The sequence below is a fragment of the Vulpes vulpes genome, chromosome 15 (genome assembly GCF_048418805.1).
Source record: "Vulpes vulpes isolate BD-2025 chromosome 15, VulVul3, whole genome shotgun sequence".
NCBI classification, from domain to species: Eukaryota; Metazoa; Chordata; class Mammalia; order Carnivora; family Canidae; genus Vulpes; species Vulpes vulpes.
This window is the reverse complement of record NC_132794.1, coordinates 51,533,937-51,561,030: the sequence shown is the minus strand read 5'-3', so window position 1 is coordinate 51,561,030 and position 27,094 is coordinate 51,533,937. Positions and strand designations below refer to the sequence as shown.

At 40.7% G+C, this 27,094-nt stretch overlaps 1 protein-coding gene across 1 annotated transcript; it reads left to right on the top strand.

Annotated features, from left to right (window-relative positions):
- The first annotated feature begins 8,521 nt into the window (after positions 1 to 8,521).
- GATM (glycine amidinotransferase) lies at positions 8,522 to 25,222 on the top strand. The gene is made up of 9 exons (XM_025998641.2): positions 8,522 to 8,686; positions 10,216 to 10,434; positions 17,218 to 17,413; positions 18,790 to 18,980; positions 19,977 to 20,114; positions 20,290 to 20,454; positions 21,698 to 21,761; positions 22,228 to 22,344; positions 24,187 to 25,222. Exons 1-9 carry the CDS (start codon positions 8,618 to 8,620, stop codon positions 24,297 to 24,299), a joined length of 1,272 nt encoding a protein of 423 aa, XP_025854426.1. The 5' UTR covers positions 8,522 to 8,617; the 3' UTR covers positions 24,300 to 25,222.
- The last annotated feature ends 1,872 nt before the right edge of the window (positions 25,223 to 27,094 follow it).

Sequence of the window (27,094 nt, the reverse complement as noted above, 5' to 3'; positions counted from 1 at the left end):
AGACAGAAGTGCCTTCCCACGCTGGTCTCCTCCTCCTGCCAAATCACTGCGGGGGTGCACAGGAGAGGAGTCAGGTGGCTGTGGGAGGTTTTCTCCCAGAACAGTGTCTACAGTTTTCTTGGGGCAGAGCTGCAAGGGAAAACATCTGTGACAATAAGAGAGCTCTTTCTGGGTACACACAGAACCCTTTGCTTCTTAAAAAAAAAAATAGCATTTATGGTTCTTTTTCTTATTATAAAGCGATAATGGCTTATAGAGGAAACTGCACAAGTTGCAGAAAAGTAGAAAGAAGAATATAAAGAGTACCCATTATTTCTCTATCCAAAGATGGTCACCATTTAGTGAGTTTCTTTCCAGGATTTCATATGCATAGGTATTCAACATGGTTAAGAAAATATTGTACAATTTCATATTCTATTCTTTTTTTCCCTAATGACATAAGATGTGTTCTAGGTTATTAAAACTATTTGTAAACATTCTTCTTGGTGGCTGCATCTTTCATCCTATGATGAAATTTACGTATTCTAAGTCCTAAATGTATTCATCATTTAAGAATAGTTATTAATATAAATGTACTTATTCACTTAAAAGCCAAATGCTAAATGTGTTGCAATTTCTTTAATCATTCTCTAGTTGTTGGTCGTTCAATCTATTTCTTATTTCATAGTGTTTTGTTTTTGTTTGGGGGCTTTTTTTTTTTTTTTTTGAGGATATAGGCCAGAAATGAAAATAGGGAGTCAGATTGAAGAAGAGGGTGGGGAAAATCCTGGGAGAGGAATTTGGGCTGAAAGAATGAGATAAGGGAGAGGGTCCAGCGACAGCTGCCTTCCCCCTATTGAAGCATCCTAAGCACATTTCCTGCAAAATCAGGAATTGTTCATGGACAAAGGATCTGGCATTATGTAACATAGTGATGGTGATTAATTAACTTTTGCATCATTTCTGGGATTGCCCAATATGCATTCCTCCCTCTTAAGTGCCAACTGGCTGTGGCCACTCCTGGCCATTGCTGCCAGTGCTACTGGCTGTTGGGTTAGGAAAGGGAAGTGCCAATTTAGGGGAAAAATGCCAATGGAGGGGGAAAGGTAAGGCACAGTATTTTCAGCAGGGTGAGTGGAGCTATTTTAGCTCTTACTAAAAGTCTTAAGGTTGGACTCAAGTAGGGATGAATAAATAGCCTATTTCCAGAACCATCCCAATGGGATAGACCCTTCTGGAGCATCTTCCCCTTCCCGATGTTTTCCCCTCTTTGACTGCAGAGCATCTTCCCCTTCCCGATGTTTTCCCCTCTTTGACTGCAACAGGTACATGATAACATAAAAACTTTAAAAAAAAATTAAAGTCAATAAATGTTAATTGAGCACAATTAGGGGCAGGACAGTATGAGAGACCCCCCCCCCCCACACACACACATATACTTTATCTTTTATGTAAACTGAGTTTTTCTATACAGGTTCATTTATATTTTTTTAAAGATTTTATTTAGGGACGCCCAGGTGGCTCAGTGGTTGAGTGTCTGCCTTCAGCTCAGGGCATGATCCTGGAGTCCCGGGATCGAGTCCCACGTTGGGCTCCCTGCATAGGGCCTGCTTCTCCCTCTGCCTGTGTCTCTGCCTCTCTTTCTCTGTCTCTCATGAATAAATAAATACTCTCTTTTTTTTAAAAAAAAAAAAAAAAAGCAAAAAAAGCAAGCTCCTTGAGGGAAGCCTGACGTGGGACTCGATCCTGGGACCCTGGGATCACGACCTGAGCCAAAGGCAGATGTTCAGCCACTGAGCCACCCAGGCATTCCCCATTGTTTAATTTTTTAGAAGTTAACTGCTTATTTATCTATTACTGCTTATTTATCTATTCTAAAAATGAAATTTCCTCTCAATCATTTAGCTCTAAAGTTACCTTTCATAATTTTTTAAAGATAAAAGGGTGTTTTAATCCCAGTCTCATACAATCTATATAAAGAAGTATTTCTTCTTTGTATTTGTAAGCAGCTGCTAATTTTGCCTCATTTGAAGGAAGGACGTTAGTTACTATTAATAGGCATCAGTTCCTCCCTAAATAAAGGTATTTCAGTTTTTACCTGTTCTAAGACAGGAGTTCCAAAGGTGTACAAATGGCCAATAAGCATGTGAAAAGATTGTCAACATCTTTAATCATCGGGGAAATGCAAAGTAAACCCACAATGAGATACTACATCACACCTACTAGGATGGAGATAATAAGTGTAGACATATAAGTGTTGGTGAGGAGGAATTGGAACCCTCCTTATATTGCTGCTAGGAATGCAAAACTGGTGCAGCCACTTCAGAAAAGAGTTTGCCAGTTCCTCATAATGTTAAATGTGGAGCTACCATATGATGCAGCAATATCCACAAGAAATGAAAAACTACATCCATATGAAAATTTGTACATGAATAACAGCATTATTCATACTAGCTAAAAACAATACAAATGTCCATTAACTGATGAACAAATGAGCAAAATGTGGTGTATCTATATAATGGAATATTACTTGGCCCTAAAAAAGGAATGAAGTACTGATACATGCTACAATGGTTGAAACTTATAATTCTAAGAGAAAGAAGCCAGACACAAAAAGACCACTTATTGTATGGTTCCACATATATCAAATGCCCAGAATAGACAAATTGACAGATAAAAAGTAGACTAGTGCTTGCAGGGGTTGGGAGGGGGATGAAGGATAATTGTCTGCTAATGGGAACAGGATTCCTTGTTGGAACAACGAAAATGTAGTGGAATTAGTGGTGATAGATGCACGACTCTGTCAAAATATGAAAAACCACTGACCTTATACTCTTTTAAAGAGTGAACTTTATACTCTGTGGGTTATATCTCAACAAAGCTGTTGTTTGTTTGTTTTTTAAGACTGGAGTGAGGGCAGCCCTGGTGGCTCAGGGGTTTAGCACCGCCTTCAGGCCAGGGCTTGATTCTGGAGACCCGGGATCGAGTCCCATGTCAGGCTCCCTGCATGGAGCCTGCTTCTCCCTCTGCCTATGTCTCTGCCTCTATTTCTCTCTGTGTGTCTCTTGTGAATAAATAAAAAAAAATATTAAAAATAAAAAGACTGGAGTGAGGGCTGCCTGGGTGGCTCAGTCGGTTAAGTATCTGCCTTCGGCTCAGGTCATGATCCTGGGGTCCTGAGATTGAGCCTTGTATAGGGCTCCTTGCTCAGGGGAAGTCTGCTTCTCTCTCTCCCTCTGCCCCCCCCACTCATGCTCTCTCTGTCTCTCTTAAATAAATAAAAAACTGGGGTGAGACTGGAACAGATGCAGTTGTTTTTCCGCTAACAAAAACTGCCTGCCATATACTCATGCTATCAGGACATGAACAAGTGTCAATGACCTTTGCTTTTTTAGTTTAAATTTAGTTAGGACCTAAAAGTGAATAGTATTTACTGATTTTAAATTCCAGAAGGGCATCTGAAGACTGAAGTGGAAGAAATAAGATCCTTTGGAGCAGACTCTGGATGTTTCTTCTTCAATATTCTTTTTTTTAAATTTTATTTATTTATTTATGAGAGAGAGAGAGGCAGAGACACAGGCAGAGGGAGAAGCAGGCTCTGCTCAGGGAGCCTGATGCAGGACTCGATCCCAGGTCTTCAGGATCAGGCCCTGGGCCAAAGGCAGGCGCTGAACCGCTGAGCCACCCAGGGATCCCCCTTCTTCAGTATTCTTAAAGCCAGATGGAGTGCTGACTTCAGCTGAGATTGGAAAAAGCTGGATTTAACTTAGTTGGCGCTACTGTTTTGCAGTTGTTGTCTGATAAAAGAATCCACCTCTGAGACATGTTGCCCAGTAATGACCCAGATGTTGACAATAAAAATCCTAAAAGGCTCTGTAAGAAGACTGTGCAGAAGCTGCTTTCAAAAGACTTTGCAACTCCGGGGAGATGGACAACTAGAGTAGAGGGAGGAGGCAAAGATATCTAGAGAGTTTCAAGCCTAAATGATTAGGAAATGATAGAACTCTTTCTAGGAGAGAGGAGGAAGGGTTGGTGTGAGTTCCACTGCAGGTAGACTGAATTTGAGGTGCTGACAAAATCCCAGCATAGAAACACAGCATTTTTAGAGCTGGAAGGGACCACAAAGATTACCTAGTGCCTTTAATTTCAGAGGAAAAATCCCAGGCTGGGTGAAGAGGAGTGACTTGCACCATGTATAGCAGAAAACTGGTATCAAGCCCCTAGGCTAACATTCTGACCTGCAGGTACTTGAAAATGTAGGTCAGGCACCCAGGACAGAAAGTGGTGCTAGAACTACTGGAAATCATCTGAATAGTGGGGAGAGTCAAAGTTATGTGAGAGGATATCCAGAGACATAAAGGATGTTGAAATCAAAGACCACAGACAGGCAGCAAAGACAGAGGTCCGCTTATTCAGTTCTGGGCTTCCAGAATGGCATCTCCTTCATTGAAATTGTTTGAGGCACTGTGTCCAGAATATAGTGGCAGGTAAAACAGGCTCCCGGGCCTTCTGAAGTCACTGGCCCAGCAAGAGACAAAAAGATAAGCAGGCAATTTTAGGGCAGTATGACAGGTGCCGAGAGTTAGGAGAACACGGTATTGTGAGAGTGAGTCAGTCTCACAGAATTTCAGGTCCAGAAACAGAATTTCATCAGTTTACCCACAATTGACTAGGCAGACAGGAAAGGGAGAACATTAAGAAGGGGAATATACTCAGAGAGCAAGGATTGAGCTACACCCAACCAAATCACCAGGCTCTGAAGAAAAAGCTAGAATAGTGATGTAAAAGTTTACAGGGAGGACTCCACCTTTCCAGCTCTTTCACTTGTGCTCCACCTGACGTGTGAACCCTCTCCTCATGGCAAGGTTTCCAGAAATGATAAGGTTGTTCAGTGAACTCAGAAGGTAGAGGAGGTGAATATTCTAGAAGGATATTCCATCAAAATCCATGAAATTATTCTTTTCCTCAGTAAGTATCACCTTTTCAGGGACCAGAATATTCAGATTCCATCCTTAGAATGAATAGATTCTTACAAATTGTGCACTCTGGCTTCCTTTTGTAAAACTCCATTTTGACAATCATACCTCTATAAAATGCAGTCTTCTAAATATTTATTTGCTTAATAGGCAATTCATTAAATTGTTCAAAATTTAAAAGTACAATACGGTATGCAGTGAAAAATCTCCCTCTTGCCCCTGTGCCACAGTCACCCAGATCCTTGCCCCAGGCGCAACTTCTGTAATCACTGTCTTATGTATCCTTCCAGACACATTTTATTTATTTTTAATTTTTCCCCCAGAGACATTTTATTAATGCAATCCAAATAATACTTTTCTTAACGTAAAAAAGTGGGTTTTTTTGGGGGGGGAGGGCGCCTAGGTGGCTCAGTTGGTTGAGCATCTGGCTCTTGATTTGGGGTCAGGTCATGATCTCAGGGTTGTGAGGTGGAACAAGATTCTCTCTCTTCCTCTCCCCTTTCCCCCTCAAAAAAAAAAAAGTTTTTAAAGTAATCTCTAAACCTAATGTGGGGCTCAAACTCATAACACCAAGATCAAGAGTCACATCCTCTACTGTCTAAGCCAGACAGTTGTCCCCAAATAATACTTTTTAAAAGTTGTATCTTTCTTTAATTACATTCTAGTCATGAGAACATACTATAGTCACTTGTTTGAATTTGAGTAATCTCATATTTTTCTGATTTAATTTGAGAGGTATCCTGCCCCTTAAACTACAAGTACAAATATCTCCTAGAACGGATGACTTCTGAAGGTAGCTAATTTCTTCCACTGTGTGTGCATGTGTTACTAGTTTCACAGAGTATCTGTATCTCTTAAGCTCTAGGAACACATTACGATTGCTTCCTATGCACAGATTCTGACATCAAACCATGATGGTGAAATAATTAATTCTTTTTTTAAAATTTTTTATTTTATTTATTTATGATAGGCACACAGTGAGAGAGAGAGAGAGGCAGAGACACAGGCAGAGGGAGAAGCAGGCTCCATGCACCGGGAGCCCGACGTGGGATTCGATCCCAAGTCTCCAGGATCGCGCCCTGGGCCAAAGGCAGGCGCCAAACCGCTGCGCCACCCAGGGATCCCGAAATAATTAATTCTTACAATAGGCTTGTTTGTTGTTCATTGTGTTGACCCAAAGACTTTACTAGCTTTTTGGGGTTTTTTAATCTCAGGACACATTTCACAAACTCTGTACTTTGTTGGGTAAAACCAGGTAGAGCTGGGCATGTCCCCAAATCAACAGTGATGAGGGAGAAATTAGAAAATGGAATAATTTGTCATACTTCTGTTGAGTTTTCTATCCCTTGTACTCTTACCCCCACATGACCCTAAATTATGCCCCTAGATTAACCTACAAGAGTATACTACTATTAGACATGAATATGCCTAACCATTAATTATGAGACCACCAAGATCCTGAAATCATTGGTTTGATTAAAGTTATTGGTGTTACACTAACCTATTGCCAATGAGGGAGAAGAAGGTAAGAGTTCACAGCCTATTCTACTTCTGGTTTGGGTGGCTCTATTCACACACTCTCCCTGGATCCTAGGAGGTAAGTGTATGTTCTATGGCTATGAGCCTTTCTTTATGTAAAATTTAATGACATCCTGGCTTCATTTATTTCCAGGCACTTCCAATTCTTACATCTGCAAAATTAAAAGTGTCTTTAATGAATGATGTGAGGGTATCCTCAGATCTCAGAAATGTTATAGAGTAATGTCAATACCATTTGTTAGGTATACTTACTGTACTCTTAAATTCCTTTATTGAGGAGGAGTATATTTCTGGCTACCATAAGACCATTAGAAAATTAGACCTTAGAGGTGACTGCACTTAATTCTTGGGAGAGATACTTTCTAAATTTTGAGAAATATTAGAGACTTGCCAAAGCCTTCACTAGAAGTGTGACGCCTTCACTAAAAAGGAGGAGGATTTTGATTTCCAGGTCACAAAGCAAGTTAGTAGCAGAGCTAAGATATGGTCCTGGATTTATTGACTCCTTTCACCCTATTATCACATTTGGAGGCCTTCTTATTGTTAGAGCTGGTGAGATATTACCTCATATTCATATAGCTCTTAGTGCCACCCTACTTTCACATGTACAATCTTTCCTTTTGGCCCCTCCACGACCCTGTGTGCTAGGGACAATAAATGCAACTGTTCTTCCTTTGAGGATAAGAAGACACAAGAAGACACATAGTAGTCTATAATAGAGTCAAGACTAGCACCCAGTTTTCCCAATTCCCTCTCCAGGTCTCCTTTTACCATGGCATCCTGCTTGTCTGGTGCCTTCTATCAGCAAACTTTGGAACACAAGTCTGAGACACCAGAATTAAAAAGACAGCTCGTTAAAAATAATTACGTATTTTGTAGGTAGTTGGTCAGTGATTCTTCTGCAACAGCCAAGAACCCTTCCTGATTTGACTTTGAGGCCCCAACATTCTAGCCACGGGGCCGCCAGGGCCCCAGGACCCTCCCGCCACCGCCCCACCAGGTTCCCCAGCACAGGCGCGTCCCCAGCGCCTTGTGCCTGTTGCCTGCTGCACTGATCACGAAGACACCAGACACCGGCCGCTGCCACGCGTGTAGTACACCTGCCATCACGCTCCCTCCTGATGGGCAGTGTGCGAGGGGGTGTCACCCAGCCGTTTTCTCAATCTCAGGGGCCGGTGGCTGGTTTTGAACTTGCGTTGACTACTGATACTTATTTACTGTACATATATAATTTATCATTTGTATCATGAAAAAAAAAATTTTTGTAGGTACAAAACGAAATCCTCAAATCTCTCTGTCTCCTCTCCTGCTAGGTACTTAAAGGTACTCTCTCCTTTTGCACCGTTAGGGAAACTCCTTTTCTAATAAATGTATCCTAATCAAACTGAAACAAAAATTTAAATATATGAAACGGAAGGGGGGACGAGTCTGTAGTCCTCCCTTATTTCTGGCCCACTTCTGTGTCTCTGTTGTATGGCCGAGATTCTCAAGCCGGAGCACATGGTCAACGACTATTTGACACGTCTGGTTATTCCCCCAAGCACCTACCAGGCTAGTGGGTGCAAAGTGCAGCACCCCGGGGAGCTAAGCTGAACTCCAGACGTAGCTTCTCTGATCTCAAACCTCGCGTTGCCCTAAGAAGCCTCTAATCTTTACGTGGTTTCGTTCACTGCAAAACGAGGGGACAGTCGGTGCATACAGACGACTTCAACCTGCGATGGTACTTGGGCTTTAGCGAGGTCCTCCGACAGCGTGCGCTTGGCGTCCTGGTAGGTTCCTCGGTCACGTCGCGCGCTCCTGCTCTCCGCCCGCACGCCCTGGCGGGCCTCCTCGGGCCCACGCGGGCGGGGCTCGCTGGCAGAGGCCGGTGGGCGCAGACGCGCTAACCCCGCTCCCCTCTCGGTCCCTAACTCGGGCGGCGGGCGCGGCAGCCCGCGCTCCCGGCCGCGCCACCTGCTCCGAGCAGCCAATGGGGCGCGCGGGAGGCGGCGGGGCGGGGCGAGGCTACAAAAGGCCGGGACCCGCGCCCCGCGACGCCCCTGCCGCGGCGCTCTCGGGAGGCTCGGGCGGACGCCGCGGAGCGCCGGGAACATTCCGCGCGAGGACCAGCCGGGCGCGGGGCGATGCTGCGGGTGCGGTGTCTGCGCGGCGGGAGCCGCGGCGCCGAAGCGGTGCACTACATCGGCTCTCGGGTGCGTGCGCCGCGTGCGCTGCCTGTCGCCTCGCGTCGCTCTCCCCGCCGGCATGCCCGACGGAGCCCCGCTGTCCCCGCGGAGGCCCGGCTTCCGGAGCCCCTGCTGGCTGCCCGGAGCTCCGCGGTAGCCCGGGGGAAGCGGCCGTGCGGCGGGGCCACACCCCGTGGGCGCAGCCGCTCTCCGCGCGCCTCCCGCCGTCAGTGCAGGGGGCGCCGCCCTCCCGGCCCGGCCCCGCTTCGCTCCACGAGGCCTCGGGCCGGGGGGAAGGGTGTGGGGCGACGAGTGACACTTCCTAATTCAGGGATGGAGTTCTTGGGATTCAGTGCAGGGGTGGGCACAGAGTTGGGGAGCCTTCAGGGAAATGCGGGGGGGTGTGGAGGCGCGAGAGGGGAGGCAAAGTGGAGGCGGACGGAGAGGGAGCAAGCAGGCCCACTCCAGGGGTAACACGGAGCCCTGGGTCGAGAGAGGAGTTGGAGCGAGTTGAGGCCGTACCCGACTTTGTGCCGGTCCCCGCTTCCCGCTTGCCTAGTTAGCGCGCAGACCCTCCCTGGCTCCTGGGACAGGAATAGCAGGGCAGGCTGGCTCCCTCTCACAGCTGCTTGCAGAACACCTGTCACTCCTTCTCGCTCCGGTCCCTACCCTGGCTCGGCTCCTGCCTCCTTCCCGAGGCATTTAACAGAGTAGGATGGAGACTGGGCGTAGGGTGTGAGGTGTGGGTGGTGTTTGAAGTTTGCCCTGTGAGTGAGGGACTGACTCTCCCTGTTGTAGATTTTATAGGCCCAGGGTTTTCAAAAGGCTTTTCTGAAGTCCTTAGTTCTCTTTTCTGTTGTTTACATTTGTACTTGGGTTAATCCTGTCTTGGCCAGGATACCATGGACCATCTGTAAAATGGAGCAGATGGCACTTGGTCACTCTCAGAATTGGAGTGCCAAAGAGTGTGAAGTGTGTGTTAGCAATGCAGAATTTTTAGTTTGAAGCTGATTATTCTGAAAGATAAGATTCTTTACATATGCATCTACATTTTTATTTGGGGGGAAAAAAAGTCTAATATTGGTAACTTTTTTTCTTTTTTTTTTTTTTTTTTTTTGGTAACTTTTAATACCGAAAAGGAAAGGAGCCTTCTTCCTCCAGCTGGACTTGGCAGGGAGATATGGAGCAGCGTTCTGTGGTTTTCTAGGAACAGGATGATCCATCATCCGTGGAAGGGTTGCTTAAAGCTTGATTAAAACTTGATTGTAGAAAATCATTCTGAGATATAAATGGAGGTGGTCACTGGGGACAAAATCTTCTGAGGAGCTTTAACAGCTATGCTAATGAACATATAGACAAGATAATTTGTAAAAACAAGAAGGTAAAACTATAGCCCCACTACCCACTTACTAACATCTTGATTTACATTCTTCTAAAGGATTGTAAATGTCTGTGTTATGTTGGGTTTCTCTCCACCTGTACCTCCTCCTCCCCACAAAGTCCTCCCCACTTTGTAGGACTGTGAAATAATCTTTTTTTGTTGTTGTTCTTGGAAGCTTGGAAGAACCTTAACAGGATGGGTGCAGCGAACTTTCCAGAGCACCCAGGCAGCTACTGCTTCCTCCCGGAATTCCTGTGCAGCTGACGATAAGGCCACTGATCCTCTGCCCAAGGACTGCCCCGTCTCCTCTTACAATGAATGGGACCCCTTAGAGGAAGTGATAGTGGGCAGAGCAGAAAACGCCTGTGTTCCACCGTTCACTGTGGAGGTGAAGGTAAAGCAAGGGTATTTGCAGGTCTGAGGGGTTTCACTCCTCACCTTCCGTAGGCTGGCTTTTGCTCCCATTCTCCTCTGTAGCTGCTTTCATTGTAGCTCACTCCAGACCTCCGAAATCTAGTGGTGATTTTAATTGTCTTACTTGAAATCTCTGTGGTGTTTTATACTAATTTACACAAACAACTCCTTTTTTTTACAACAACTTACTCCAAACAACTCAGATTCTAACACCTCATCTGGGGATGTTAGTTCTTTGACTATTCCTCACCTCTTCCTTCACTGTCTGTGATGTTCGGGTTGAGCAGAATTTCACTTTGGCCCTTTTCTCTTAGTTCTTCTCACAGCTTCTGCTCCCACCTCCATGAGGGTTCAGATCTCTCTCCAGACCAACATGTTGAACTCCTTGGTGGGCATTGCTGTGGGACCTCAAACCTGGCACATCATTTTGGCATTCCTATTTACTTCAGCTGAAACATCGAGGAATCATCTTTGATTTCATTCACATCCTCTACATCCATTCTCCAAGATCTAACAAGTCCTCTGTCAAAGGCAATCTTGCCTCCATCCGTCTGCTGCTGCCTTACGTCAGGATCTCATCCACTGCCTGGGCTATTGCTAAGCCCCCATAATTCTCCCTCATTTGCTCTTCTCTCTGAACACCTTCCAGCTTCTATGAGAGTCCTTTAAAAAAAAAAAGATTTTATTTATTTATTCATGAGAGACACACACAGAGAGGCAGAGACATAGACAGAGAGAGAAGCAGGGTCCCTGCAAGGAGCATGATGGGGGACTCGATCCCAGACCCAGGATCTCACACTGAGCCACTCAGTTACCCAGGCGTCCTGAGAGTGCTTTTTAAAAAAAAATTTTTTTAATTTTTATTTTCTAAAATATTTTATTTATTTATTCATGAGAGACACAGAGAGAGTGAGAGAGGCAGAGACACAGGCAGAGGGAGAAGCAGGCTCCATGCAGGGAGCCCAACACGGGACTCCATCCCCTGTCTCCAGGATCAGGCCCTGGGCTGAAGGCAGCACCAAACCGCTGAGCCACCCGGGCTGCCCCCAAGAGTGCTTTTTTATTTTTATTTTTTTAAGATTTTATATATTTATTCATGAGAGACACAGAGAGAGAGAGGCGGAGACACAGGCAGAGGGAGAAGCAGGCTCCAGGGGCAGCCCCGGTGGTGCAGCGGTTTAGCGCCGCCTGCAGCCTGGTGTGTGATCCTGGAGACCCGGGATTAAGCCCCACATCGGGCTTCCTGCATGGAGCCTACTTCTCCCTCTGCTTGTGTCTCTGCCTCTCTCTTCGCTCTCTCTCTGAATGAATGAATAAATAAATCTTAATAAAAGAGAGAGAGAGAGAGAGAGAGAGAGAGAAGCAGGCTCCATGTAGGAAGCCCGATGTAGGACTTGATCCCGGGACTCCAGGATCATGCCCTGGGCCGAAGGCAGGCACCAAGCCGCTGAGCCACCCAAGGATTCCCCCAAGAGTGCTTTTTTAAAACCAAAATTGGATCACCTTGCTCATCCTGCCCCTATCATTCCTCTATTTCCCAATCTTCTACATGTCCCCTCCCCTGCGACTACTTCAGATAAAGTTCTCATGGTATTCAAGATCATTCACAATCTGGGTCGTGTGTGCCTTTCCAGGACTCCCCATTTCAATCATTGGCTCATCTTAGAAGTGTGTTAGTATGGCAGGCTAGCAGATGTCCATTCCTATTTGGGTACCTCTCAACTCTAGTATTTGCCTTGACTTTCAGCAGACTTTATAAGATAACCATATAAGCAGCCAAACTAGACTACTCACTGTTCCCCAAATGATGCTTATGCCTTTGCTCTCACTCAGGACCCTTCCACCTATATTCGTGTACCTCTCTTGTCTGTAGTTTAAATCTACCCCTCTTACGCACCACCGAGCCCTGATGGTACCTTCCACAAAGCCTTCCAGGGTTTCCCTGGCAACAAGTAATATCTCTCTTCTAAAAACTCCTAATGTTCTTTATCTGTAATATTCCTAAGGAGGGGCCTCTGTGGTTTGATGTTCGGGTTATACCCTGCATAAGAGAGTGCCAACCTCATTGCAGATACAGCCTGAGTTTCCATTAAATAAGGGGTTACAAATACTTTTTCAAGGAATTTAATTCTTCCTGAATATTTACATTTTTATTTGTAACATGGATTAAGGAAATAAATTCCATTACATCATTGTCATCATCATCATAAATGTTGGCTACCTTGTACTAGAGCTCCAGGGGTATCAGCACAAAAGAACTTGCTTTCTATTTAGAGAGATAAGATATGGGATACCTGGGTGGCTCAGTGGTTGGTTGAGTGTCTGCCTTCAGCCCAGGGTGTGATCCTGGAGTCCCAGGATCGAGTCCCACATCAGGCTCCCTGCATGGAGCCTGCTTTTCCCTCTGCCTATGTCTCTTCCTTTCTCTCTCTGTATCTCTCATGAATAAATTAATAAAACCTTTTAAAAAGAGAGAGAGAGAGAGATAAGATATTCATATAGTAAGAAAGACTAAAGCTAAGTGTTTTATGCCAAGTAACTGGCAGTTGAATTGAATGCCCGAAGAGTAAAGGAAAAAGCAATGACCAAATGCTGGATAGTTAGGAAGTCTTCTTGAAGAAAATGACTCTTTAATTAGACCTTGAAGGCAGGGTAATAGAAAAAGTAATAACTTCTAATTGTTCTGAAACTGCCTCTGGTTCTGATATTTGACACTTTGATGAACAGGTTAATTTATGTATCATCCACATGTTTTAAAAAGGCATGATCTTAAAAAAAAAAAAGGCATGATCTTTTTAAAGTTTTTTTCTTGGAAAGAAGTCCCATCCCTTAACCATTTTAATTGGGTGGAATTAAATTTCACATTCAAGCAGTGGTTTCCTTTTACTTGTCTCTAAAAGTGTTGACTTTTATACTATGCAATCTTATGGAAACAGACATGATTCTCAGATATGATTTTGAGTTCTCTGTCATTTGTGAAAAGTGTACCAGGCTGAAGTTAGGAGAATAGGACTGAATTATATATGTGATTTAAAAGTTTGATACTAGTCTTGGCTAATCAGCTCTTTGACTTTGTGTGAGATTACAATTTCTGGGCCTCAAGTGAGGATATTAAGAGGTCTACTATCTACCTAACAAGACTAAATAAGAAGGTAAAAGGTTACATGCTAAATTTTTCCAAGGATAAAACCAAACTCCATTACTGGCCATATGGATCTAGTTTTATATCACAAAAATACATTGGAAGTGCAATGATTGTAGATACTACTACCATTAGCTGTATTGATTTCATTCATTTGTCTGGTTATTTCTGCCTTATGCCACATACTAAACTAGGTAATGAGGGAGAGAAAGTTAAAGAACATGCATGGCCCCTGCAAGGTAAGGCCTTGACTAATAGAAAAAAAAAATGATACAGATGTATTAATCAGCTTGGGAACAGTGAAAGATAAAATAATGTATTAAACTGCTTATAGGCAATTAGAGCATAAGATTTGCTGGAATATATAAATGCTAGAGAAATTTTCTGGGAGTGAGGAATGTAGTTATTAGGAAGCACAGTTTTTAAAAGCTATGTCGCTTTTTATTCTGTAAAACATAATGAATACTTTCCACCAAATGTATGCTTTTTGTTTTGCTTTTATCTCTTTAAAATAAAGCTTTTAAGAAAGGACCTTTTATAAAATACAAAGTCATTCAAGGCTAATGTACTATAAGCTTGAAGCTGGATAAATAAGAAGTTTCTATTGATATTTTTTAGCCTTCCAAAGATAGTATTTAAAATTCCTTTGGCACCCCCCCAAAAGATTTTAGGCCCTAAAAGACTATATAGTTTTTAGGAGGGCAGCCACATCTCTGCAACAGGTTATTAAAAATATCATGTGCTAAGCATTTAATATAGTGTTTTTTTTTTTATCTTGCAGACACTTGGTAAATAATTGCTAACTCATTTAGCAGAGTTACAAAGGAAGTGTAAATAATTTCCAACTATCTCTTGGAAAATGTAATGTGCCTTGATCATTTGGACTTTGTTCAACCTTCGCCAGACAGAGTATCGGTTACACAAGAAAACTCACACTTGTTCAAATAGCTTTTCTTCCCCTAGGAAAGTTTAGTTCATATTTACCAAAGCAAGCTTCATTCTGCATAGTTACACAGAATACTTTGGAATGTGTCTGGCAAGACAACATGGCTGTGCATCTGCTGTAACCCAGTGTTAATTTTCAAAGGCTTCTTGTCCTTTAGTGGACTGTAAGAGATGTGCCTGGCATGAGAAGGAGAAAGTGATGAATGGATGAGTAGTACCACGATGTGTCTGAGAGGAATATAAAAAGTCATTATTATCCTCTCCTGATGGCTGCTGCCGGACTTCCTAGGAGTAGAAAACAGTGGAATGCTTTTGTTCTTAAAAAGAGTAGATTGATCTTAAAAAGTAGCCAATTAATACTGATAATTTGATACTGATAATATTTGTCACAGGCCAGAAATTGAGCTAGTTGTTTTCCTATAGATCTTCAAAAGTGAAGCAACTAACTAATAACTTAGACAGGAATCAGCAAACTTCTTCTGTATAAGGCCAGATAAATATTTCAGACTTTGCAGACCATTGGTCTCTGCCCCAGCCACTCAGCTTTCAACTCTGTAGTGCAAAAGCAACTACAGACAATATGTAAATGAATATGTCTGTGTTTCCATAAAACTTGTATTTACTAAAAAAAAAAAAAAAAATGGCTATGGCTTTTAGTTTGCCAAAATTTTTTATTATTTTTTTATTTTTAAAGATTTTTAAAATTTGTTTATCTGTAAGAGACACACAGACAGAGACATAGGCTGAGGGAGAAGCAGGCTCCCTGTAGGGAGCCTGATGCAAACCAATCCCAGGTGCTTTGCCAACCCCTGTTTTATACCCTCACCGGCATCTTCCATGTTTGATAAAGACATAGTTTTCAGATTCTTAATCCTTTTCCAGCCGGCTCAGCTCCAGCTTTTCTGATGTGAACCTGTGTACTGAGCTAACAAGAGGCAGGTCTGCCTCCATATGTTTGATATTTATCATCCTGAGGTGGAAATGGAAGCAGAGACAGAAAATCTGGAAAAAACATTGCCTTTGACATTAATGAGCTAGGTATCTAGACACACTATATCTCATTACCCAGTTCCCTTCTTTCTACCCTGAAATTGTCTGACTTGTGGTAGAAACCTGACATGATAAGAACTGGTAGTCAGTTAATCAATGATATAAAGAAGTATTTTTTTAAATACCTGCTTTAGGGGATCCCTGGGTGGCTCAGCAGTTTAGCGCCTGCCTTTGGCCCAGGGCATGATCCTGGAGACCCGGGATCGGGTCCCGCATTGGGCTCCCTGCATGGAGCCTGCTTCTCCCTCTGCCTGTGTCTCTCTTTCTCTCTGTGTCTCTTATGAATAAATAAATAAAATCTTTAACTTTAAACTTTTATTTTTAAGATTTTATTCATTCATTCATGAGAGACACAGAGAGAGGCAGAGACACAGGCAGAGGGAGAAGCAGGCTCCATGCAGAGAGCCCAATGTGGACCCAACCCCGGGTCTCCAGGATCACATCCTAGGCTGAAGGCAGATGCTCAACTGCTGAGCCACCCAGGCGTCCCGCTTTAAACGTTTTTTAAACTTAAAATATATAGATATATATCACTCTGCCAGTCTTTTTGTTGAAAATCCAAAGTTTTTTCTTAGCATTCAGATCTTCTGATTGGAATTCTATACCTCATCTATCTTGATAAATTATATCCATATACATCATCTACATTTCCCAGTGTATTTCTTTAAATTGAGAACTTAGGCATATGCAAAACAATCAGAAGGAAGAATCCTTCTACATTTTTATATTTTTGCAGAGCAGTATTTTACAGTTGTTATGCCTGCCCTAATTCAACAGTCTTTTTTAGCAAATTGAGCCTTTTTAAAGCATTTAACTGGTTCAGTTGTCTTTTAAAATGCATATGACCTTTGGACATTTCCTAAATGTTAAGCTTTTTTTCAACTACCAAAATTGCATGAATTCACTTACCAGATCACTTTCTTCTAAGATAAAAGGATTTGAAGCAGTATGAAAACTTGGAAACACTGGGGAGGGGAGGCATGTCTGCAGAGAAGGATAGAAAGTCTAAAAGGCAGGCTTGCACTGCTGCACAATTTTGCCAAGTGCTAATTCTATTGAATGAGAGAATCAATAATGGTTTTTAAGAGCAACAAAGAATGTTTGAGACTATGTCCCTAATTTTAAGGGGGCAGTGTCCTATTTTCCTACAGAGTATTTTGCAGTGCTGTTTTCTAGGCAGAATTCTGGGACGCATGGTTTGATCTAAGTAACAGATGTGCTCTTATCCTCTTATGCTATTTTGTTTGTTCTGTTATTTGATTTCATTGAGACTGTCTAACAGAATACCTATATCCTGTTTTGTCTATGAAGCTTGTAAAAACCGGTCCAAGAAGATGTCAAGCTCATCTGAGGGCAGACATGCTGTGAACGGCAGGGCATGAGATCTCAGGCAACAGGGGCAAAAGGTCTCAAAATATCAAGAAAATTTAGAATTCTTCATTCAGCAAATATTGAGTGTCTGCCCGGACAGGCAGTATGCTGTGTGCTAGGGATCAACACTAGACAAGACATGGTCTTAGTCTCATTTCCATTAAATTACACAAATCATTGTTCATTGCCTATGACCTTATCAGGAATTGCATTTTTCTCCAATTAAATATTCTGCCTATTTTCTCCTGCTTTTAGGCCAACACATATGAAAAGTACTGGCCATTTTACCAGAAGCACGGAGGCCACTATTTTCCCAAAGATCATTTGAAAAAGGCTGTTGCTGAAATTGAAGAGATGTGCAATATTTTAAAAACAGAAGGAGTGACAGTGAGGAGGCCTGACCCCATTGACTGGTCTTTGAAGTATAAAACTCCTGATTTTGAGTCTACGGGTAAGTGATGTTGTATACCTAAACTGCTAGTGTCTTAATTTTTCATTTCTTTCTTTCTTTCTTTTCTTTCTTTCTTTCTTTCTTTCTTTCTTTCTTTCTTTCTTTCTTTCTGATTTTGTTTCTTCATGAGAGACACAGAGAGGCAGAGACATAGGCAGAGGGAGAAGCAGGCTCCCTGTGGGAAGCCTGATGCAGGACTCAATCCCAGGACCCCGGAATCATGACCTGAGCCAAAGGCAGACGCTTAACCACTGAGCCACCCAGGCGCCCCCTAATTTTTCTTTCTTAATGTGTAAGGAGAAAGCTCAGATAATTTCTCAGGGGTTCCTTTATTTTAATAATCCTTCAAAACTTTAGAGATTACTTAGGAACAGATTGGTTCTTTTTTTTTTTTAAGATTTTTTATTTATTTATTCATGAGAGACACAGAGAGAGACAGAGACACAGGCAGAGGGAAAAGCAGACTCCATGAAGGGAGCCTGATGTGAGACTCAATCCCGGGACTCCAGGACCACACCCTGGGCTGAAGGCGGCGCTAAACGGCTGAGCCACCCAGGCTGCCCCAGATGGGTTCTTTTTGATATGATTAAGGTGTCCATATTATTTTTTTAAAAGATTTTATTTACAAAACAGTGGATTCCATGGGTTTTCCTCAAGTACAGAAGAGAGGAACAGAAACATTCCCATTTTAGTTTTAACTGATATTGCTACAAGATTGTTCTTGTGCCTGAGGTCAGTGTTCTAATTTACAGTTCTAGAAATGATCATTGGCCCAATTTTTATCTTGTGGTACTGATATTCCCTGAAGAATTCCATTTCTGTATAGCAAGAAAGGAGCTTACAAAATGTGAAAACTTGGTGGTTCTAGATCTCTTTGAACAAGGTCCATAGGGCTTCATTTCTTTTCTTCCTTTCCCCTTCTCTTTCTCGCTCTCCCTTTCTTTCTCTCTCTTTCTCTATTCTTTTTTCTTTTTTTTTCTTTTAAAGATTTTATTTATTTATTCATGAGAGACACAGAGAGAAAGAGAGGCAGAGACACAGGCAGAGGGAGAAGCAGGCTTCATGCAGGGAGCCCCATGCGGGACATGATCCAGGATCACTCCCTGAGCCGAAGGCAGGCGCCAAACCGCTGAGCCACCCAGGGATCCCCTATTCTTTTCTTTCTTTTCTAGCTTTGCCATACACATACAGAATAATCATGCTAACAATCTAGTATGTATCCATATTTTTCCATTTGCATATAAGTCTATACATACACATTCCTATAGGTTTTCTGTAATTTTTTTAACCAGAAAAACTGGGATCTTATTCTATAGACTTTTCTGTCTTGGAAATTAGCATTACTGAGATTTTTGTGGAACCTTTTGGTCTGATAGGTTTATATGGTGCGATGCCTCGAGACATTCTGATAGTTGTGGGAAATGAGATCATTGAGGCTCCCATGGCATGGCGCGCCCGCTTCTTTGAGTACCGTGCATACCGGTCAATTATCAAAGACTACTTCCATCGTGGCGCCAAATGGACAACAGCTCCTAAGCCAACAATGGGTGACAAGCTTTATGACCAGGTAAGACCCTAATTGTAGATGAGCTTATTAGTAACTCTTCTCAATAATCTAGAGAATGAGATAGAGATTCTCTGATACCTTGTATTTAGTATGCATATGAGAAACTGAGAGCACCACCTACGTTAAAAAAATGGTTGTCTTATGATGAAACGAAGAGTAAATGATATTGTGATAATAAGAGTTACAGTAGTGATAGCTAACACTTATCTGGTGCTTACCGTGTGCTAGGTCTTGAGCTAAGGGCTTTTACACATCAACAGTCCTGTTTATTATCCACAAAACCCTCTGAGGGAGTAGCATCAATCATTCCCTTATAAAGAGGAAGACTTGCCTAAAGGCACACAGCTATTCACTGGTAGAAACAGAAAAGTGACTAAACTGAACCCCATTCTTTTCTTCTAGAGAAGCAATTTGGTCTACAGGCCAAATTCACAATAAAAGGAAGTACATGTCCTTTGTTAGGCCACTTATTATTTGATCATTTATAAGAAGAATCAAAAGATCAAAAATTCTTCTTAAGAGTTTAAAGACAGAAATAAGTAATGAATTCATTCCACCACACCAAATCAAATTTGGCGGGGGATGCATGGCATTTCATTTTATGGTATAGAGCTATGCTCAGGGCCAAATTCCTTTTCTAAAAGAACAGTATGACTTCATTCTGATGACTTTCAATACTCTAAGTAGCTACATAAATCAGTGTATGGGTCATGGAATATTTTCAGAATCATTACTACCTCTGTACCATTTGCTATTAAGAAATTGGTGTCATGCCTAGTTTTTGGTTTTTGGTTTTTGTTGTCACCTTATTTTGATTTAGTTAGCATTTAGAAGATGTAGGGCCTACATCTTCCCCCATACATGTTTTTGTCTAAAACAGGGTAGTACTATTTTGGGAAATTATGATGTTGAATTAATTTTCTTAGTAATTAATGCCCCATAGATAATTTTCTTATGAACCAATGCATGATATGTATTCATTCTTGTTCCATTTAGAATTACCCTATCCATTCTGTAGAAGACAGACACAAATTGGCTGCTCAGGGAAAATTTGTGACGACTGAGTTTGAGCCATGCTTTGATGCTGCTGACTTCATTAGAGCTGGAAGAGATATTTTTGCACAGAGGAGCCAGGTCAATAAAAGCTGCCTCTTAAATTCCATGCTTTATTATTATATTTTATTATTGTATTATTTACTTATAAATTGTATTTATTTATTTTTTGAAAATATTTTCATCCTGAATATTTTTAGTTATCTAAACATAGAACCAAATCTTTATAGAATTATCATCATCCTTTCATTTTCAGGTTACAAACTATCTGGGCATTGAATGGATGCGTAGGCATCTTGCTCCAGACTACAGAGTGCATATCATCTCCTTTAAAGATCCCAATCCAATGCATATTGATGCCACCTTCAATATCATTGGACCTGGTCTTGTGCTTTCCAACCCTGACCGACCATGTCATCAGGTAAGGGAGTTTTTAAGATTCTGGAAAAGCAATAGAGTCTAGTAACTTAAATAATTATCACTTTTATTTTAAGCACTTCCATATTTCCTAATGGTTATAAATTACAAATTCAGCAGTGCTCAACATTATGATAATCAAACATTGGATTGCTTATGGTGGATTTACTACAAAATGTCCAGCACTCACAAATGTACCTTGAAGCCATGATAATTAGTGTAGTGTCATCAGACTTTGACTTTGCTGCTTGCTGCTTTCAAAAGCTTCAAGTTTGTGTGTCTGTGTATGTTTTTATCAAACAGAGTATATTATCCCATAACTTGCAGCCAAGACTCCACAGCAACTGAATTGCAAATAGAATGATACCCGCATGGCTAGGTGATGCCATTGGGTAGTGGGTATCTTCCTCCCTCTCCAGTGTGTCAGGACCCCTTTGGCCAGCCCCACCCTACAGGGAGGAGCAGAGCCACTGCACTGCAGCTGGTCTATCCCTATCACCTGCAGCCTCCCACTTCTGCTCGCTCCCTCCTACTTCCAGTTGGGTGGTGAGTGATTTTGTGTTATTTGGTAGGCTGCAGTACACCTTTTTAAAAATGACTATTTTATCCTGTTCATTTCTATCCCATATATTTATACCCAATGACCAAGTTTACTTATCTGTTTCATTTTAACATAACTTATTGAAGTACTAAGTGAGTATGTGAACATAGGGATGGCTGGGTTATAATAAGTCCCTAAGGACAATTATAGTTCCTGGGGAAGTCCATCCTTAATATCTATCTTTATGTTGTGGTATAGATACAAAATGATTGACTATGAAGTGGATGGACTATGGGTTTAATGCAGTGATATTTTTGTTTCCCTATAAACTAAATAGTGAGGAAATATTTTCATTTTCTTTAATGTGTATTTGTCAAGGAAAGTATCTTGTATTTTAAGGCCTCTGAAACCTAAATAAAGCATGAGAATATTTTTAAAAGCTTTAACATTTCCGTTACTTTTTAAAACTTTAACCTGGTAGTATGCGGATTTTATGTACATTTATAATTAGGATTCAGACAAAATCATTTCAAATGTTTAGAAATTTAATTTCTTTATTTTGGCAGCTGAGAAGTCACCATCTCAAAAAGAATTATTAATCATAAGAGCTACCAGAGACTAAGAATGATAATAATAGCATGTATAGATTTCAACTTTGTCTTTGGGGTTTGTTTTTTGTTTTTGTTTGTTTGTTTTTGTCTTGAAGATTGATCTTTTCAAGAAAGCAGGATGGACCATAGTTACTCCTCCAATACCAGTCATCCCAGATGGTATGTTTACTATTATGTACCCATAGCATAAAATGAGTACTTCAGTGATTGAAGATCTTTCATCTATAGATAGCAGCCCAAATTTTAGTACTTTAGAGAAAATGTTTTCCCAGGAAGGAGTAAACTAGCATGTGGGCCTATAGGTACAAGGACAAGGCTGGGACTTATGTTTGCAACCTCTCCTTCCATGGACAATGAAAGTGAGAAGATGGGAAAAATCAGTATAAAGCAATATCACAAAGCAAGAAATGACTTTTTAAAGAAAACAAGGTAAAATCTGAATGTGTAATGGGCATAGATTGAGTCATAACATTCATAGATAAACTGTCTTAAGATCAAAATAAAATCCACAGGGAAAATGAACTACTGAAAGAATAGAGGTGTCACTTTAACATTCTTCACTTTGGAATCCATGCTTAAACATAAATGAGAGTAGACATGATTTAACAGTTGTTGCTATTTTTAGATCACCCACTCTGGATGTCGTCCAAATGGCTTTCCATGAATGTCTTAATGCTAGATGAAAAGCGTGTCATGGTGGATGCCAATGAAGTCCCAATTCAAAAGATGTTTGAAAAACTGGGTATGTACAATAAATGAAACATGGTGTCATGCATTAAAGTGTTAAACCAGAAGAACTAAAGAAATTACTTGCTAGAAAAAAAAAAAAAAAAGAAATTACTTGCTAGGTCTAATGTATGGTTTATCTAAGTCAATTTCTGTTCCTTTTAGAGGTACCAAGCTATTATTTTGTAGATGCACAATATTTTTATTTTTAATAATCATAATCCCAAAGGTTGGAGATATATTCCAGGCTCCTCAGACACTCCCTTAGCAATAAATGTCAATCTTCTATGACTTACCTAATCTCTCGGTGGCCACGTATGAAGAACTACCCCTTTGTAGATGGGCATATGGATTATTCAGTCTTTCTCCAAATAAGAAATTGACTTGTTGAGGGTCCTTTAAAAGTAATTTCATTGTCATTACATATTTTAAAGGACTTATAAGTGTACAGATACAGAAGTGACTTATGTGTGTGATAAGCACAGTGAACAAAGTCATGAAAAGCAGTAGAGGCTGTCAGTAAATCTTTCAGCTTTGAACTAAAAATTAGTTTTTACTTGGGTGGGAATTTGCTTATCTTGATATTCAAAATTTAAAATAGATATTCTAACACTATTGAGAAAAGTATTGAAAGAAAGGATTTTCATATGGCTAACTCATAGAGTATAGAAAAATGTTTATCACTCTTCACATACTTGGCACATCCTAAGTGTCAAAGAAAGCCAGGCAGTGAAAATGAGTCATGTTTTGATTCATGCCTTATATTTCAGGTATACTAAAGAAATTATTTGCCCCCTTAACACATCCCTCTTTAATGTGGTATCAGTTTAAAAGGATTGTCCTGTCAGTTTTAGATTGAGCTCTTTAATGCTTTGACCTCTAATACTCTGCCACCATTTTTTTCTGACTTTCATTAAATAGCCAACTGCTTGGGCTTAGTTTCTTTGTCCATTAATATTTTATTGTTTCTCAAGTTAAAATATTATTAAGAACCAAATATATGATTTGTAATATTATTTTATAATTTTAGACCCAGGGAATTTGTTAAAGCAAACTTTATCAAGCAACTAGAACCTCTCCAATTCAGGATTAAAATGTCTCTAGCCATCTGAATAATATAGATATGTCTGTCTACCAAGAAGCATACTTGTGTTTAAAAGTCCACTCCTTATCCCAAGCCCACTCCTTACCCCTTCCAAGTCCTGTTCTTACTTCCCAAAGCCCTGCTCAGTCTCATTTTCTCAGAAAAGCCTTTTCTGATGGCTCCTGCTGCTTCCTTCCCTGACTACCCCAGTAGACTCTTTAGTGACTCTATAGCTATCTTTCCCCTCAAAATAATAAGTTCCTTGAGGGAGGAGAATAGATTTCCTTTTTAAAATCCCCTTATGCTGAACACAACAGATTTTTTTCTAAATACCACTGGTTGACTGGGCCATGCACATCAGCACAACCACATCAGTAAAATAGTGCCAGATTAAACTAATTGCCTGAATATATTTGGTACCTGTAGGTTTCTACAACCCAGCATATTAAAATATGAGTTCAGTTCCACTGTTTTCTTAAGGTGGTAAAGTTAATCCTGTCAGATACATCTACTCATTCAACTCATGGACTTGTGAATTGTCAGTAGAACAAAACAGACTTCACAGTCTCTGCTGACTCTCTGGTGAAGATTTTATATCAGCAGTGGAATAGGTTAGATGAAATAGAATTGGTGACAATATGGTTGAAAGACTGTTTGGGGTTCAGGTAGACTTGAGAATTAGAGACACAGGATTCCTACCTACCTTGGCTTACTTCCTACAGGAAATCTTCACGGGAGTCCATCTAACAGACACATGTCTCTCTTTTGATGCAGGTATCAGTACCATCAAGGTTAACATCCGTAATGCCAATTCCCTGGGAGGAGGCTTCCACTGCTGGACCTGTGATGTCCGGCGCCGGGGCACCCTGCAGTCCTATTTTGACTGAGGGGGCCTGGGTGGCTGGTGGCTTGGGCTCCAATAAATCTAGGAAGCTTAGGGAGAAGGTTCATTCTCTCACTTGAAAAAGTGCATGAACTGTAGTGCTTTAAACAATCATATCTTTAACAGGGGTCTTAAGCCTGGTTTATTTTTATTACTTTTCTTTGATATAAGGAAATAACTTGTGCTAGGTCATACTCTCTACTCCTAAATTTATTTACTCTTTGGCTTCAAGTGTAAACATTTGGTAAATATGAAGCAACAAAAAGTAGTCGTTTGAGTAACTTGGCCACTAATATTTAACCGTCTACCTCTGTTGTTAATTTTCTTTCCAAAAGGCAGCTTGAAATGTTGGTCTTAATCTTCATTATTTTTTCCTTTTCTTCTAGACTTGTGAATGTTTCTATCACTTCTCTTTTCTAAATGAGAGAAAGACTTAAAATGTACACAGATTTGAAGAGAACCAGATAATTGTCTCTTTTTCTAATGAGGAATTTAAAATTTTAATTTCTCATCTTTAAAAAATAACCTAGACTATGCAAACATTTTAAGTGAATTTTCCATAAATGTTTTTAATATTCTTATTTCAACATTGGTGATATTTGCTACTAAAAACCTTTTCATACAACTTACCTCATTTCAAGTGATTTAATCTTTTTTCTCTGTCCAAATTTTACAAAAATACTTAGTGCAATAGGTTATAACTCAATTCTGAGCCTAAAGTTTGATGTCCAGTATCTAATGGATATATTGCATCTTTGATAATCTCAGCTTGGTTTACAGATGTGCGAATTATTTAAAGCACAGACCTTAAAAGCATTAAAAAAATAAAAACTAATGGAGGTAAAACCTATATGCAACATGAAATAATTTTAATGTTGGATTGTATGTGTATTTTTATTCTAATAAACTTTTATGTTACGGAATGGATTTCGTTAGAGTTTGTCATCAGTCTAATTATTTTAAGCATAAGTAAATTACTAGAATGTAGCTCTAGGGACAGAATTCTAATGCTCTGAAATAATATATTCATCCCTACTAAATAATTTAAACCTAATACTTGTATTCAGAAATGTTTAGCAGAGTCAGGTTTTATTAGTTGTGTTTTTTTAAAGATTTATTTTATTTATTTTAGAGAGAGCACGTTGGGGAGGGGCAGAGAAAGAGGGAGAACAAGAATCCTTAAGCAGACTCCACACAGAGCACAGAGCCAATCTAGGGCTTGATCCCACTACCCTGAGATCATGACCTGAGCTGAAAGCAGGAGTCAGATCCCTAACTGAGCCACCCAGGTGCCCCAAAATTTTATTAGGTACATAATTCATTAAAAAATATCTGAATGTTTTCTGAATCTAAGAGACTAATCCTAGGCCCCAGAAAACAAAGAGAGTCTCTGTTCTCAAGATGCTAAATCTTTTGACTCATGAGATATCTGGAGGGTTGGAGGGTGGGGAAGACCTGCTTTGAAGTGAGCCATTGGTCTCTAGCCGTGTCCATGCCAACACCTTAAGCTCCATTGTATTCTGGTGTCCTTTTTTGCCCACCACAGGAACACCTTATCAGTTCTATACTCGGGCTGAATCCTCAAGAAGTCCACAGAATCGTGTGGATGGGCGCACACTTAGGATATATATTCCCGGGTCTGAATACTGTTCAGCAGTTCTATTACATACCCCTCCACCTATTCCAAACCTTCACCATGTTCTCTTACCTGATCTTATCATTACATTTTTCACTGAGAAGTAAAGGCAGTCCAGTGTCAGCTCCCTCAGCTTTTCTGCTCCAAACCCCTGCAGATTGTCTGCATTTGCATTCTCTGGTTGAAGTCCTTTCTCTCCTTAACTTTATAGCTAAGCTTCTAAAGAGAAAAGTCAGGCCTTCATCTCATCACTTGTCTTTACTTCTCGACCCTCTACAAAGAGATCCTTCTCTCACCACTACAGAAAACAAGGTAAACCTTCTGAGCAGGTCTAACCCATACAACTATCCTTTGACTCTAATCTTTCCTTCAGGAACTTGCTGTATCAGTTATCATTCTTGTAACTCCAGTCTCTCTGCACAATGTATGCATGTTATTTTTTCCTCCTCAGTAAATAGTCATACTTAAAAGAATTTCAAAATAAAAACTATTCTTTTGACTGAAGTCAGAAGAACTAAGCTTCTAGAAAGAATACATCTACTATCTTAAGTTTTTCACCTTTTATTTACTCCTCAATCTCCTGCTATCTAATTTCTAACTTATCACTGCAATGTACTAATATATATCCCTGATCTGACCTCTGCAGTGCTATTTTTAGTGGACATTAGTCAGGCCTTACTGACCATTCCTTTCAGTGTCTCTCCTTACATGGATTTTTGTGATGCCACTTTCTCGCTCTAAAAATAAATCAATAAAATCTTTAAAAGATAAATAGACACATGAATCTGATCACTATGTATGTTAACTTGTTTCTACATAGGAATATCACACAATAGTTTGAGAGAATGTAAAAATACACTACCACAGATTTTTTTTTTGGCCAACTTTATGGATACATAGGATCTTTTTCTTTTTTTGAGAAATTAGGAAAATATTTTTAAAACACGCCATTTTTGGGCAGCCCGGGTGGGGTTTAGTGCCGCCTTCAGCCCGGGGCATGATCCTGGAGACCCGGGATCGGTCCCGCGTCAGGCTCCCTGCATGGAGCCTGCCTCTCTGCCTCTCTCTCTCTCTCAAATAAAAAAATTAAAAATAAATATAAATAAATAAATAAATAAATAAATAATAAAAAACACACCATTTTTAACTTCACTAATGGTAAC